General features: G+C 44.9%; 1 protein-coding gene across 1 annotated transcript in view; it reads left to right on the top strand.

Annotated features, from left to right (window-relative positions):
• The first annotated feature begins 744 nt into the window (after positions 1 to 744).
• The window catches only part of LOC311236113 (ATP-dependent RNA helicase DHX8-like), a 41,140-nt gene continuing 26,588 nt past the window's right edge, over positions 745 to 15,296 (top strand). The window contains 6 exon segments of the mRNA XM_084323723.1: positions 745 to 868; positions 1,385 to 1,470; positions 1,575 to 1,641; positions 1,761 to 1,858; positions 2,323 to 2,441; positions 5,888 to 6,220. Of these exon segments, the coding sequence (XP_084179849.1) occupies positions 766 to 868; positions 1,385 to 1,470; positions 1,575 to 1,641; positions 1,761 to 1,858; positions 2,323 to 2,441; positions 5,888 to 6,220 (806 nt within the window). The 5' untranslated portion in view covers positions 745 to 765.

The raw sequence follows: 15,296 nt of genomic DNA, 5'->3' as shown, positions 1-15,296 counted from the left end.
CTGGAACAATATTAGCAAAAATGCTCTGTGCATTCATATAATACTAAATGTTCTGTGCAATATAACAAAATGTTCTCATATATTTTTTCATTATTTATTTATCTTTGACACTAAGGACTCCAAAAAGGCCACGTCACGTCAACCACCCAAATACAGTACTGTTTGTGATACAGAAGGAGTCAAGAAAAGGGAGTATATACATTTGACGTAGAAACTGTACATTGGGTCCTGTATTGTACCCATTCTGCAATCTGTTAAATAAAGTTTTCATTCATTCATTCATTCATTCATTCATTCATTCATTCATTCACGTGAATGTGTATCGGCCATGCGAGACTAGACGAACACGGCCTACTTCCGTACTTTCCGCGAATCAGCGCGCGTCCTGTGGCTGGCAGGCGCGACCTGTAAACGGAAATACGAACAAACGAAAAAAAACGGAAATACGAGGTGTTTTCCTATTTCCGTTTGAAACCAAAATCAAACAAAAATCGAACGAACGTACACCTACTGTATAATAATAAGTTACAAAATTCCAACCCGCACATCAGACAAAAAAAAGTGCAATACCAAAGGGGGATATTTTGAGTTCACTGTTTGACTATTCATATTCTACCTTTAATGCAACGATATTTACCCCTCGTTGTAGTTCTTCTGCCAACCTGTAGATGGCAACACTTCAAGAGATCATCTGGTGTGCAGTTAACTCGGGAGGAAGAGAAGAAAAAAACTTGCTGGTCAGGTCAGAAATAATAAACAAGAAGAATGGCAGATTTAGAAGAAATCAAACGCCTCGAATATCTGTCTTTAGTGTCAAAGGTGTGCACTGAACTGGAAAATCATTTGGGAATAAGCGAGAAAGATCTGGGTATGTTGAATAGCGTTATTTTCATATAGTTACGCTTAGCTAACACTATCGTTCACTGCTAGCCTCATAGTTACGTTAACTTGACTGACCAGTGACCACCTAAATGGTCGGTAACGTTTGCTATACGTAACTTAACGTTAACATCGACATCTATAGTATGACTTGGGTTTAGCTGTCGTATATTGTCATGCCTTGTCTTGTACGTTACACGTTCGTTTATGATGAATTGAAAATGGGGGACCCTGATGTAAACAAGACGAAAGTCTTTCTCTGGTCTGAATCCCCTTAACAATTGTATGTATTGAGCTGTACTGTATTGTACCCATTCTGCAATCTGTTAATAAAGTTTTCAATCAATCAGCCAGGGGTCAAGTGTTTTCGATTTGAACAAGGATGTCCAAACCCTTTTGTTTACTTTTTGATTGATCATTACTGGGCCTTTAAACGTTCCCCAAACTTGACCCTATAAGCTAGTTAACTAACATTAATTACGTTTGACCCCCCCCCCTTTTGTAGCTGAATTTATCATCAACCTAGCTGAACAACATCCAACATTTGAGAGATTCAAAGCCATTCTGCTTAAAAATGGAGCAGATTTCACAGTAAGTTTAGTAAACTTAACAGATCATAAGCCTTCGCACAACACTAACGTTTTTCATGAGACTTTGGATGTTGTGTCCCTGAGCTTACACTTTTCCTTTTACAGGATACTCTTACCGGTAATCTGCTCAGACTTATTCAAACAATGCGTCCATCACCATCAACGAGTAAAGGTATAATACGGTTTTAATTACATACAACCCAATATCAAATCAGCTGACGGATGCTATATGATGTTAAACCTATGTCCTCTCTCTCTCTCTCTCTCTCTCTCTCTGGTGTTTGGCTGCAGATGTGCCAGTGAAGCCAAAGAGTGAAAAGGAGAAGCTGAAAGAGAAGATACAAGAGAAATATCCAGCTTTATGTCGGCCTGATGATTCTGTATGGAGGGTATGACTGTCGAGATTAACATGTTCAACGCTTTAAGGGGGAACAATTCACATATGTTCAGTCAGTATTTTGTGAACACACACACACACACACACACACACACACACACACACACACACACACACACACACACACACACTCCACTCTCCTAAAGCTAGAAATACAATGAATGGTGTTCCGATTGTATGACCTCATAAATCCAGAGCCCCGTTCATTGTCTATGGAGCAGCTCCAGATTTTACATCCCAGGCTGGAGGGTTCACTTTCTTATTTCTAGCTTTAGGAGGGAGCGGTGTGTGTTTACAAATACAGACTGAGCTGTCCTAAGGCACAGGAAGAACATATGTGAGTTATTTAAATGGGTTGCGTTCCTCTTTTCTAAAAGAGAGGGAATTTGAAGTCTAATTATGTAGCTTGTGATGACGTTTTGGAGCTCTTGATGGTTTCCTCTCACACCCTGTCAGATCTCACCTCCCTGTCTGGATAAAGACGATAAAGACGATGAGTTGGTGGCAGCAGCTGCTATGAAGGAGCTGGAGATGCTCATGCCCAGTGTCAGTGGAACGAGCTCTGATCCCAGCAGGTAACAACATTTAGACCAGGGATCCGTGGGCCCTAAGGTTTGATTGATTAGATTAGATTGTACTTTATTGTCATTATATTCGCATACAACAAGATTTGGGACTCAAACTTAAGGTGCAGTAATAAAATCACACGAGTAATAAAAAAGAACATAAAATACTATACAGAACATAAAATACTATACAAGAAACATAAATACTATACAAGAAACATAAATACTATACAAGAAACATAAAATACTATAGACAATGTTACAATACTGTACAATATACAAAATAACAACAATATCAGTGGGTGCCTACTAGAAGCCAGAGCAGGCAGGTTCTCCCTGGTCCCTGTTGGGGACCACAGTGCACTTTACCTTGTAAGTATGTTTTTATTTATATAACGATGTTGCAAAGTGCTTCACATGATACAGAAATAATACAGATTACATCACATAACCCGATAATTAAAACAGAGGAGTTTGTGAGGGGTGGGGGCCGTAACAACAAAAGCACAGTCGCCTTAGGATTCACGGAGGGAGCGGGGCATAAATAGGAGACCTTGGTTGGGGGATCTGTGAGGCCTCGAGGTGGAAGAAAGTTGCAAGATTTCAGTGATTTACGAGCGGGCGAGGCCACGAAGGGCCTTGTATGTAATGGAAGTATTCTGAAGTCAAACCTACATAGGAATGTGAGAGTGGGTGTGATGTGAGATCTATGTCTGGTTCCAGTGAGCAGCCTGGCTGCAGTGTTTTGTAATCGACACTAAGCGACTAGTGCTTCTGTAATCTTGTGTTTTTGAAAAGAAAACATCAGGAAGCAGAATGCTGCGTTTTCTTTTAACTCCAGAGGAATCTGTGGAGGAAGGGCTCAGTCGAAGGGGATCCAGCCTGGAACTGCATCCTGTTCAAGGGGAGGGAAGTGTGTTGGTAAATTTCCCAATGTCTTTGCATCAATAGCCCGTTCCCAACACAGGTTTTAATTAAAGGAACCATCCACCTTTTTTCAACCATCGGCTCAGACTGCACTGAGCCACAAAACAATGTAGTTGTATAGGGCGTCATTGACAAGTCCTTGCTGAAATAGCCTTCGGAGTGGTAAGAAATCTGAAACAAAATGCCTCATTCTGATATATTCTCTCCATAGCTTCAAGTTTGAAACACAACAGTGGGTAGCAGAGGGGGAGAAGGAGAAATCTAAAACCATTTTTGTACAACTGGGTTATGAATGTGAGATACACTTTTTGTCACTCAACCTTTCAACGCCCAACACTCAAGGCCGTCCAAGTCATTTCGGAGAGAGACTGCTCTTTGGCAAAACAAGAGGAAGCATTTATTTATTTTGATTTGGTGGCTCATGGAGGCTCAATGTTGGGTTCTCGGAGCATGAATAATCAATTATGCCCTTTTACTTCACGAGTGTCTGAGTTGAACTCACAAAGGAACCGCGTCACAATATCGGTCCTCTATCCACCAACATTACATCCACCACTAGAAACTTGGGAGGAATCCTTGACCAAAATCTTAATCTTGAATCACACATAAATTAACTAGTACAAGCCTGCTTCTGCAAACTCCGGAATATTGACAAAATCAAACCTATGCTTTCAATCAGAGATCGTGAAACACTTATCAACACTAATATTTTCTTGCTTATATTACTGTAATGCTCTCTTCTCCTGTCTCAGCCAATCAGCCATGTCCCGCCTACAACTTGTGCAAAACTCTGCGGCCAGGCTGTTCACTGTAACCAACCATAGATCCCACATCACACCCATTCTCGCATTCTTATACTGGCCCCCCGTAAGGTATAGGATTGCCTTCAAAATACTTCGCATCACCCTACCCCTCATATATCACTGAACTCTTGCAACCTTATTCCACCTCGAGGCCTCTCGGATCCTCCAACCAAGGTCTCTATACCCCACTCGCTCTAGGCCTCTCGGATCCTCCAACCAAGGTCTCTATACCCCACTCCCTCTAGGCCTCTCGAATCCTCCAACCAAGGTCTCTATACCCCACTCCCTCTAGGCCTCTCGGATCCTCCAACCAAGGTCTCTATACCCCACTCCCTCTAGGCCTCTCGGATCCTCCAACCAAGGTCTCTATACCCTACTCGCTCTAGGCCTCTCGGATCCTCCAACCAAGGTCTCTATACCCCACTCCCTCTAGGCCTCTCGGATCCTCCAACCAAGGTCTCTATACCCCACTCTTTCTAGGCCTCTCGGATCCTCCAACCAAGGTCTCTATACCCCACTCCCTCTAGGCCTCTCGGATCCTCCAACCAAGGTCTCTATACCCCACTCCCTCTAGACCTCTCGGATCCTCCAACCAAGGTCTCTATACCCCACTCCCTCTAGGCCTCTCGGATCATCCAACCAAGGTCTCTTTACCCCACTCCCTCTAGGCCTCTCAGATCCTCCAACCAAGGTCTCTATACCCCACTCCCTCTGCAAATCCAAAGGCCACTGTGCTTTGCTGGTAGGCAGTGGCGTCTTTAAAATTTTTTATACACACACATATATATATATATATGTGTGTGTGTGTGTATAAAAAATTATAATATTGTGACAAAATAAAAATGCACACTAAATAAAAACATACAGCTATACTATTCCATGGGCTAGATTTAATAAGATTCGAGCTGAGTAAAGCGCTTCCCACACCTCCAGGGCGGCAAATGTGCAGAGGCTAGAGTACTTAGTTTGCTGACGGACCCGTTTTAAGGTGTGGGAAGGGCTTTAGTAAGCTCAAATCTTATTGGCTAGTATTGGTTTTGGACTCCACATACATGAATCACATGGTGGAAGCTGGAGAAAGACACCTCCCCTCTGCCTCCTCTCCTCTGCTGCAGTGACTGCCTCAGTGAGTCTGGCAGTGTGTTAGAGAGAGTGAGAAGGAGAAGAGGGATAAATAAAAAAATAAAAAAATTATAACACAGATGAAAAATAATGATTTTTTTATTATTATTGTAAACTATATATATATTTTTTTTTATATATTTTTTTCTTCATATTTCATATTAATTCATATTTTAATAATGGGGAAGCCTGGCTTACGTTGGCTTCCAGGAGGCTTCGCCACTGCCGGTAGGGCCCCATCCCTCTGGAACTCCCTGCCCCTCTCTACTCAAAACACCTCACTACAAACTTGCCTTCCCTGATTAGGAGCTGTACTGTAATGTATTTCTTTGCTGTTTTTATATTCTTGTGGGGTGTGATGCACCTTATTTTAATTATTGTGTTATGTGATGTACTGTACTTTGTATTGTTTCTGTATCATGTGAAGCAATTTGCAACATCATTGGAAAAGCTGCTATATAAATAAAAACATACTTACTTACTTACAATCGCTGTTAAAGGACCCTTCACAGGCACTGGTGTTTGTTTAAAGGGATACTATTGTACTACAGAGTTGAGTTAGTATTTGACTCTGGTTATCCTGTGCTATCTCCTCCCTCTCAGGCCAGACCAGGATCGACAAGACAATAGAAGTCGAGACCGAGACAGGGATGGCGGACGCCGGCGATCTCGGTCCCGCTCGCAATCGGGCGACCGCGACGGCGACAGGAACCACAAGCGCAGAAGGAAGCGTGCATCCCGCTGGAGCGACCGCTCGCCCAGCCCCCGCAGAGACGAAGACAAAGACTCTGATCGCTGGTCGGAGGTGACGGACAAACACAGAGACAGACTCGTGGACCGACCGCCGCCAGACGAGCCCGTCGTCGGCGACATCTACAACGGCAAGATCAGCAGCATCATGCAGTTTGGCTGCTTCGTGCAGCTGGAGGGACTGAGGTGAGTTGAGATACTTGGTATGGTAACCCATTGAAGACCTATAGCTCAGGGGTTCTCAAACTTTTTTATACCAACAACCCCATTTTAATTAGGATTTATTTTTGGCGACCCCACACTTAACACATTGAGTGCCAACGACTCGTCTTAACTCGCCATGTGTTGAGTGCCAATGACTAGTTTTCTAGTTTTTTTTCTCGTTATTTCTTTTATTAGCAATATCCATAAATTTTTCATCCATCCAGCCTGACGTTATCATTGGGAATGGCTCTGAGCTCGAAAAGGGCAAATACCGCCGCCTATCGTCTCCTGGATGGTATTGCACATCATTGGATTGGATTGGCTGAAAAAGTGCATAGAAAAAATTACTCCGGTCCACGTTTTACTTCTGGGGCATGCATCTGGATACTATTGCATTGACTGAGGGGACTGGAAGAAGCGTAGATTATCTGTTTTGGAGTATAACGTTGGATCAATAAACGCGATCGATATTTGGAATGGTGATCAGGAATTGGATTAATCTTTTTGCAGAACATCTGATGTGAGGTAAGGACTTTATGTTACCAGTTTTGGGTTAATCAGATGTTTTTTTCACAGCGATCACAACGTGTGTGCGTAACGTTAACGCTAAGCACGGCATGGATAATCGATTTTTCAGCCCGCTTCTCTAGCGTGCATAAGTACACATATAGTAGGGGTGGGAATCACCAGTTTCATCATGATACGATACGATATCGATTCTTTGGACAACGATACGATATTTGCCGATATCACAAAGTCTCTCACGATACAATACGATTAGATTAGATTCAGGTGCCTGCAATCGATATGAGATGATATCATATGCCCATTTAACACAATCAGTAACATTTAGATCAACTAAAAAAAGGTAACGAAAATATCATTTGACATTTGTATTTTTGAGCTCTTCCAGACATTTAAAGGAAAATCAATCTATTGTTTTTAATACAAATAGACCTCCTGTTCACTGTAAAGTGCCACGTTTTGATATATTGAGCTTTAAACTTTAAGCTCCATTTTTTGGAACTCAAAACTCAACCTAAAACCCCTCCCTACCTCCCTCTCCCAAACCGTTCCTACAACAATTTGTTGATGTTGCATGATCATGTATAGGCCTACATTTATTATGTATTATATTGTTTATGTTTAAATAACATTTAAACATCAAACTCCTCTGACCTCATCTGGTCTTTCCAAAGACGCGCGCACACACACAGAAAGGGAGAATGCTATGCTGTAACATCTACACACACGGAGCTACTGCTGTTGTTCTTGGGCGGATATGAGACTCGCCACAGGATTTTCAAAATAAGAGTATCGATATGAATCGATCTTATTACATTGCATCGATCCGATTCGATTGTTGATAATTACATCGATGTATCGATCTGGATCGATGTATCGTCCCACCCCTAACATATAGTATCGATAATCTAGCGTTTATTTGAAAACTATTCATAAATCAGCCGAAAAATTACAACGTGTTTTGTGTATTCCACTAAAGGGCTATTATCGCAGAATTTCTCTGAAATTACTAGAACTCTCCGAAACGATACTCGTATTCAAAACGGTATAAAACGGAAATGTACCAATGAAAAAACAATCCGTTTCGTACATGTTGACTGCAAGCAAGTCATTGATAAGCGAGGGGTGTTTTAGACCCATAGCCATAATTTAAGATATAGTTTAAGCGTTCGCAAATATCCCCAACCTCCCATTGACTAAAGCGCTGGCACGGAAGGGGTTATCTGGGCATAGGGGCGTCACTCTCAATGTGTTTAATGTATCGTGTAATTTCAACGTGCAATTAAGGAATATCAAAATAAAAGCACACGTTGTTGAACTTGATCATGCATATTTATTAGAACATTTAATTACAGCACTATGTTATCAATACACGTTTATAAAAGGTTGCCATTGCGCGACCCCACTGTCACCTACCCACGACCCCACTTCGGGTCGCGACCCGTAGTTTGAGAACCGTTGCTATAGGCAAAACATTTAAAAAAAATGTATAGCAGGTTTTCAGTTATTCTCAGGATTCGTTTTTTTTTATGCCACATATTTCTTGTGATCCTGCAATTTCCCCAATTATTTCCAGCTTTATTGTGTTGTCATAATCACATCCAATAGGTGTCTAGTCTACTGTATATTTGAACATTGTTCCAAACCGCTGCTCGGGGAGCAATTTGATTTCACTTGCCAGGCGCTTGAACAGTCTCCAATGTGGAAATGTTGCAAGAGGAGCTATATCAGGTGCTCCTAGTGTAATGTAATGAAATATTTGAAAGTAAGTACTTTTTAGCTGAGATCTGACTATTATTTTTTGTGAGTATATAAAAAAAAAAAAAAAATGGTGACTCCACACATCTCCCCTTAACCCCAGTCACTAACGACCCAGGGCTCCGACCGTCAGCAGGACTCTGACCCTCTAGCCTGCTCCGAGGTGACGGGATTCACCACAGTTCTAAGTACACCTGCCTTGGGCTTTATCTTTTAACAAGTCTATTCAACTTGATATATTGCCTGGTTTGGGCTTAGTTCTGCATGTGACTATAGCATGAATTAGCCTGGCTGTTTGAGCCCATTTACATTCACATATCTTGAGGTGAGAAGTCAAGGGACCCCTCTGAGAACGTCCATGCTGCCCATGGCATTTCCCTCGCATCACATTTAAGCTGGCTTAAAAGAACACGCCAACATTTTGGGAAATTAGCTTACCGTCTTCTCCAGAGAGAGACAAGAAGATGGATACCAGTTTCCTCTCTGTGCGTTCAGTAGAAAGCTATCTGGCTGCATGTTAGCCTAGCTTAGTACAATGAATGGAAGCGGACATGACCGGTTAGCCTTTGGGAGAGGTGTTAGTTGGACAATGCCTAAGCTAACCGGTCATGTCTGCTTCCATTCATTACTTTGGAGAAATCTACTAGGCAACGATTATTTTTATCGATTTAATCAAAATTATTCATCTACCAGAAAAACTACAACAATTGATTCAATTTGCAATTGAACATTTCAAAATAATTTACATGTTTTTCAAGTGCGGTACTACTGTCCTTAGGTCACATGGGTAGTTGCCTCTCTGACACCACCTACTGAATACCCACAGTAGGAGATGAGCCATGAAGTTTATTTATGTCTGTAAATGCTGTGTAGTGTGGATACCTACTGTACATGAGTATGGTGAGTAACATACATGCCATTACTGCTTTTTATCTATTGACTCATACAGGAAGTGCTCCTGCTTTACTCACTCTGCTAAACGCTCCCTAGTCCAAATGTCCATTCTCCCATTGTTTGACTATGGCGACTTCTATTGTCATTTACATGCATGTGTAACCCAGGGTTCAGATTCATAACTATCATAACTATCATTTTGACATAAATAGTTAATGCTATTAGGTAAGAACTTTCTAGAACGTAGAACATTCTAGAACTAGCGTATGATGTCATGATAGAAGGTTCTGGAACCTTTGTGATGTCATCGTATGCTGTCATATAGAACGTTCCGGAACATCTTGGATTCCTATAAAAACAGGCGGGTCCCACAAAATTGTTGTTTAAAGCAGGTACAAAGAGCTCTGGGGAATGTAGAGGAATGGGGAGACAAGTGGGGTTTTAAAATCTCCGCCTCTAAGTCTAATTATATGATTTTTGGTTTTAGAAAGAAGGTGCCTAGGGGAAGGCTGGTTATGTATGGATCTCCCTTAGAGAGTGAAGGTGTTTACATTTTTGGGAGTTTGGTTCGATGAAAGACTGAATTGGGCTGTTCATATAGAGAAAACCCTGGCAAAGTGTGAAAGAATAGTGAATGTGCTGAGAAGTTTGACTGGGAGTGGGTGGGGAGCGGATAGAGAGACCACGTGCATGATATATCAGGCGATGATCAGGTCAGTAATTGATTATGGCTGTTATGTGTACGGCTCTGCGGCCAAGTCTAATTTACGAAAGCTGGATGTGCTTCAGTGCAAGGCTCTGAGAATCTGCTGTGGAGCTTTTAAGACCACCCCAGTTTCAGCACTATTGGTGGAAATGGGGGCGTTGCCCTTAAACCTGAGGAGAGTAAAGTTAGGGCTACAGTACTGGGCAAAATTGGGTGGGACAAGTCTGTCCTTCCCAGCTAGGTGTTTACTTTCAGGAGATGGGGAAAAGTATAAGCCTTTTTTGGCCAGTATTAATCAGTGGGCCAGGAAGTTGCGATTGCATCAGGGGGGGGTTGCGGAGCACACTCGTTGGCTGTCAGTGCCATTTTGGCTAGTGCCTGATCGAGTCATTGAATTTAGGTTCTTGATGGAGGACGATAAGGGCGAGATTGTGGGAGAAATAGAGAGGTTCCTTCTGGACTCAGGGTCTCTGGAGGTTTTCACTGATTGTGGATCCTGAAAGTGGGAGGGCAGGCTTTGGGTGGTGTGTGCCTCGGTTAGGGATCGGTAAGGGACAAAGAATATCTGATGGCAGCTCTGTATTTGTGACAGAGTTGCTTGCCATCCTCTGGGCATTGTGGTGGGTGGAGGAAGTGGGACCAAGCCAGGTGATTATATGTTCTGACTCGGCTGCTGCACTGATGGCTCTGAGTGCAGGTGGGTCTAAAGCTCGCCCTGATCTCATTCAGGAAATAATGTTGGTTTTATATAGGATTGCGAAGGCAGGCTGGTCAGTGGAGTTTTGTTGGGTCCCGGGGCATGCTGGGATTGCGGGAAATGAGATGGCTGACTCCCTTGCCAAGCAGAGCCTGGGAAGGGAGGAAGAGATAGGCATTTCAATGGGAAGAGTAGAACTCAGAGAGAAGATAAAGAAAGGAGTTGAGGCTGAGTGGCAGGCTGAGTGGGAAAGGGGGAACAAGGGAAGGCACTATTTCTCTCTGCAGTCTCGGGTCAAAATCAAGGTGGATGGATATGGGTCGAGGAGTGATAGGGTGAAGATGTGTAGATTGAGGCTGGGACACTGTGGGTTGAACAGTACCTTGTGCATTGTGGGAAAACATCCAGATGGGGGGTGTGAATGTGGAGAGACTGAAACTGTCGGGCATGTCTTCCTAAAATGTGAAAGGTATAGGAAAGAGAGGGAAATCTTTTATAAAAGTCTGGTAGAGTTGGGAGTCTCTTCCTTCTCTCTTAAATCTTTCTTTGGCATGGATAATGAGAACCACCAGCTGATCACAGAGGCAGTGCTGACATTTCTGCATGCTTCAGAGCTGTACCAGAGGATATAGCGTTATTGTATTTATTAGTATTGGACAGGCAAGAGGAGCAGAGAAGAAGGAGATAGTGTGTTTTGAAGATGAGAAGAAGAAGAGGGTAAACAATCAAAAGTTGGTTTAGAGGCCTAACTATGGCACACCACTAGCGTAGTATAAGAACTGAGGAGGGCAGTAATACGCCTGCTGGAAATTCTAAAGAAGAAGAAGAAGAAGAAGAAGCTAGGCTAAGGGTAAAACAGAGAGGGTGAAGATGATTGTTAGGATAGCGGTTCAACATTTGGGAATGGAAGGTCTGAAATGGGAGGAGGTGGTTAGGGAATTGGGTGTGGGGGCTGAGAGGGACCAAGCAGCCCAGAATAAGATCGCAGGGGGCAAGGAGGGTCCCGCGGAGGGGGGCTCAAACAGGAAGTAGCAGCATTAGCTGCACTCCAATGGACAATGTAGGGGATGACGGGATCCAGTAGACTGCGGGAAAAGAAGAAGAAGAGCCCATCAAAAGAATTGCGGAGGGCAGTAATACGCCACGATGCGTCTACACTGCCGGAAAATCAAATAAGAAGAAGAAGAAGCCAGCTTCTTGAGACAGGATAGATAGACTGTCTATCCTACAACACATAGACTGAAACCTGCATTTCTCAACCAAGGTGCCTTGCCTACCGTTTTGCTGTGGAAAGGTGCCGTGCCTACCGTTTTGCTGTGGAAAGGAAGACACCATGTGGGAGGAGGAAGATACCAGAGAGTATACAAAGAAGATGTGGGAGGAAGACACCATGTGGGAGGAGGAAGACACCAGAGACCTGGACAGCCTGGACAGAATGAGGAATGGAAAGTGGGAGGAGGCAGACACCAGAGACCTGGACAGAATGGAGAATAGTGGGGAGGAGAATGAGAAAGGTGTGGGAAAAGGTGGGGAAGAAGAGGAAGAAACAGACGGAGAGGAACGACAGCGATGGGGGTGAGAATAGCCAGCGCAAGGGTAAGGGGTCGGGTGGTGACGACATGGAGAGTAGGGGGGAGGAGAGTGGGGGAGGAGGGTGGAAGAGGAAGAAAGTGAGGGACGATAGCTCAAGTGGGCCAGGAGGCGAGGGTGCTGGAAATGATGTGGCAAAAGTTATTCATATGGTGGTTAGGCTTGAGGGGGAGAGGGGAGAGTGGAAAATAGGTAGGCTCGAGTTGCCCAAACTCATTGACGAGGAATTAGGGGAGGTAAAGTACGCAAGAGTTTTGTGGGATGGGAACCTGGCCGTAGGGTGTGGTAGTGAGGGGCAGGTGGAGAGGGCTAGGAGGATGAGGAGCATTGGTGGGGTGGGTATACGGGAGGTGGTGAGAGTAGGGGAGAAGAGGAGATGTAAGGGGGTGATAGCTGGCGTGCCGGTCGAGATGGACGTAGGGCAGCTGGTGGACGAGTTAAGGGAGGACAGGCGTAATGGCACAGTTAAGAGAGTAGAAAGGATGAAGAGGGGAGCGGATAGGATAGAGACAGAGACGGTAGTGATTGAGTTTGAGGGTGGGGTTGTTCCTAGGGAGTTGTTTGCAGGGCAAATGGTGTATAGGGTTAGGGAATTTGTTCAGAATCCTTTTAGGTGTTATAGGTGCCAGGAGTTTGGCCATATAGCTAACACGTGTAGGAAGGGGCAGAGGTGCGCTAGGTGTGTCGGGGAACATGACTATGGGAAGTGTGGAGAGGGAGTGAAGCCGATGTGCTGTAGTTGTGGTGGGGAGCATAGTGTAGCGTTTAGGGGATGTGAGGTGATGAAGAAGGAGTTCGAGGTGATGAAGAAGGAGGTCGCGGTTCGGAGAGTGAGAAGGGAGGGTAAGTTATCGTATGCTGAGGCGGTTAGCAGGGTAGGACAGGGAAGCCAAGAAAGGGTGCAGGGGGTTGGAGAAGGGAATATGGCAGAGAGGGTAGAGCAGGAGGATAGAGAGAGGGTAAGGGAGGAGAAATTTGGTATTGTGGCCTTCGTGGCAGGGGTAGTTAATGGTCTGGCAGAGGCTAAGGGTAGAACAGATAGGGTAAAGATGATTGTTAGGATAGCGGTTCAACATTTTGGAATGGAAGGTCTGACATGGGAGAAGGTGGTTAGCGTATTGGATGAGGGGGCTTTGAGGGACCAAGAAGCCCAGAATAAGATCGCAGGGGGCAAGGAGTGTCCCGCAAAGGGGGGCTCAGACAGGAAGTAGCAGCAATAGCTGCACTCCAATGGACAATGTAGGGGATGACGGGTTCCAGTAGACTGCAGGAAAAAAAGAAGAAGAAGAAGAGCCCATCAAAAGAATTGCGGAGGGCAGTAATACGCCACGATGCGTCTACACTGCCGGAAATACAAATAAGAAGAAGAAGAAGCCAGCTTCTTGAGACAGGATAGATAGACTGTCTATCCTACAACACATAGACTGAAACCTGCATTTCTCAACCAAGGTGCCTTGCCTACCGTTTTGCTGTGGAAAGGTGCCGTGCCTACCGTTTTGCTGTGGAAAGGAAGACACCATGTGGGAGGAGGAAGACACCAGAGAGTATACAAAGAAGATGTGGGAGGAAGACACCATGTGGGAGGAGGAAGACACCAGAGACCTGGACAGCCTGGACAGAATGAGGAATGGAAAGTGGGAGGAGGCAGACACCAGAGACCTGGACAGAATGGAGAATAGTGGGGAGGAGAATGAGAAAGAGGTGTGGGAAAAGGTGGGGAAGAAGAGGAAGAAACAGACGGAGAGGAACGACAGCGATGGGGGTGAGAATAGCCAGCGCAAGGGTAAGGGGTCGGGTGGTGACGATATGGAGAGTAGGGGGGAGGAGAGTGGGGGAGGAGGGTGGAAGAGGAAGAAAGTGAGGGACGATAGCTCAAGTGGGCCAGGAGGCGAGGGTGCTGGAAATGATGTGGCAAAAGTTATTCATATGGTGGTTAGGCTTGAGGGGGAGAGGGGAGAGTGGAAAATAGGTAGGCTCGAGTTGCCCAAACTCATTGACGAGGAATTAGGGGAGGTAAAGTATGCGAGAGTTTTGTGGGATGGGAACCTGGCCGTAGGGTGTGGTAGTGAGGGGCAGGTGGAGAGGGCTAGGAGGATGAGGAGCATTGGTGGGGTGGGTATACGGGAGGTGGTGAGAGTAGGGGAGAAGAGGAGATGTAAGGGGGTGATAGCTGGCGTGCCGGTCGAGATGGACGTAGGGCAGCTGGTGGACGAGTTAAGGGAGGACAGGCGTAATGGCACAGTTAAGAGAGTAGAAAGGATGAAGAGGGGAGCGGATAGGATAGAGACGGAGACGGTAGTGATTGAGTTTGAGGGTGGGGTTGTTCCTACGGAGGTGTTTGCAGGGCAAATGGTGTATAGGGTTAGGGAATTTGTTCAGAATCCTTTTAGGTGTTATAGGTGCCAGGAGTTTGGCCATATAGCTAACACGTGTAGGAAGGGGCAGAGGTGCGCTAGGTGTGTCGGGGAACATGACTATGGGAAGTGTGGAGAGGGAGTGAAGCCGATGTGCTGTAGTTGTGGTGGGGAGCATAGTGTAGCGTTTAGGGGATGTGAGGTGATGAAGAAGGAGTTCGAGGTGATGAAGAAGGAGGTCGCGGTTCGGAGAGTGAGAAGGGAGGGTAAGTTATCGTATGCTGAGGTGGTTAGCAGGGTAGGACAGGGAAGCCAAGAAAGGGTGCAGGGGGTTGGAGAAGGGAATATGGCAGAGAAGGTAGAGCAGGAGGATAGAGAGAGGGTAAGGGAGGAGAAATTTGGTATTGTGGCCTTCGTGGCAGGGGTAGTTAATGGTCTGGCAGAGGCTAAGGGTAGAACAGATAGGGTAAAGATGATTGTTAGGATAGCGGTTCAACATTTTGGAATGGAAGGTCTGACATGGGAGAAGGTGGT

This window comes from Notolepis coatsorum (assembly GCF_963971535.1).
Source record: "Notolepis coatsorum genome assembly, chromosome: 10".
NCBI lineage: Eukaryota > Metazoa > Chordata > Actinopteri > Aulopiformes > Paralepididae > Notolepis > Notolepis coatsorum.
The sequence above is the reverse complement of the archived record's forward strand: the minus strand, read 5'-3'. Positions and strand labels throughout refer to the sequence as shown.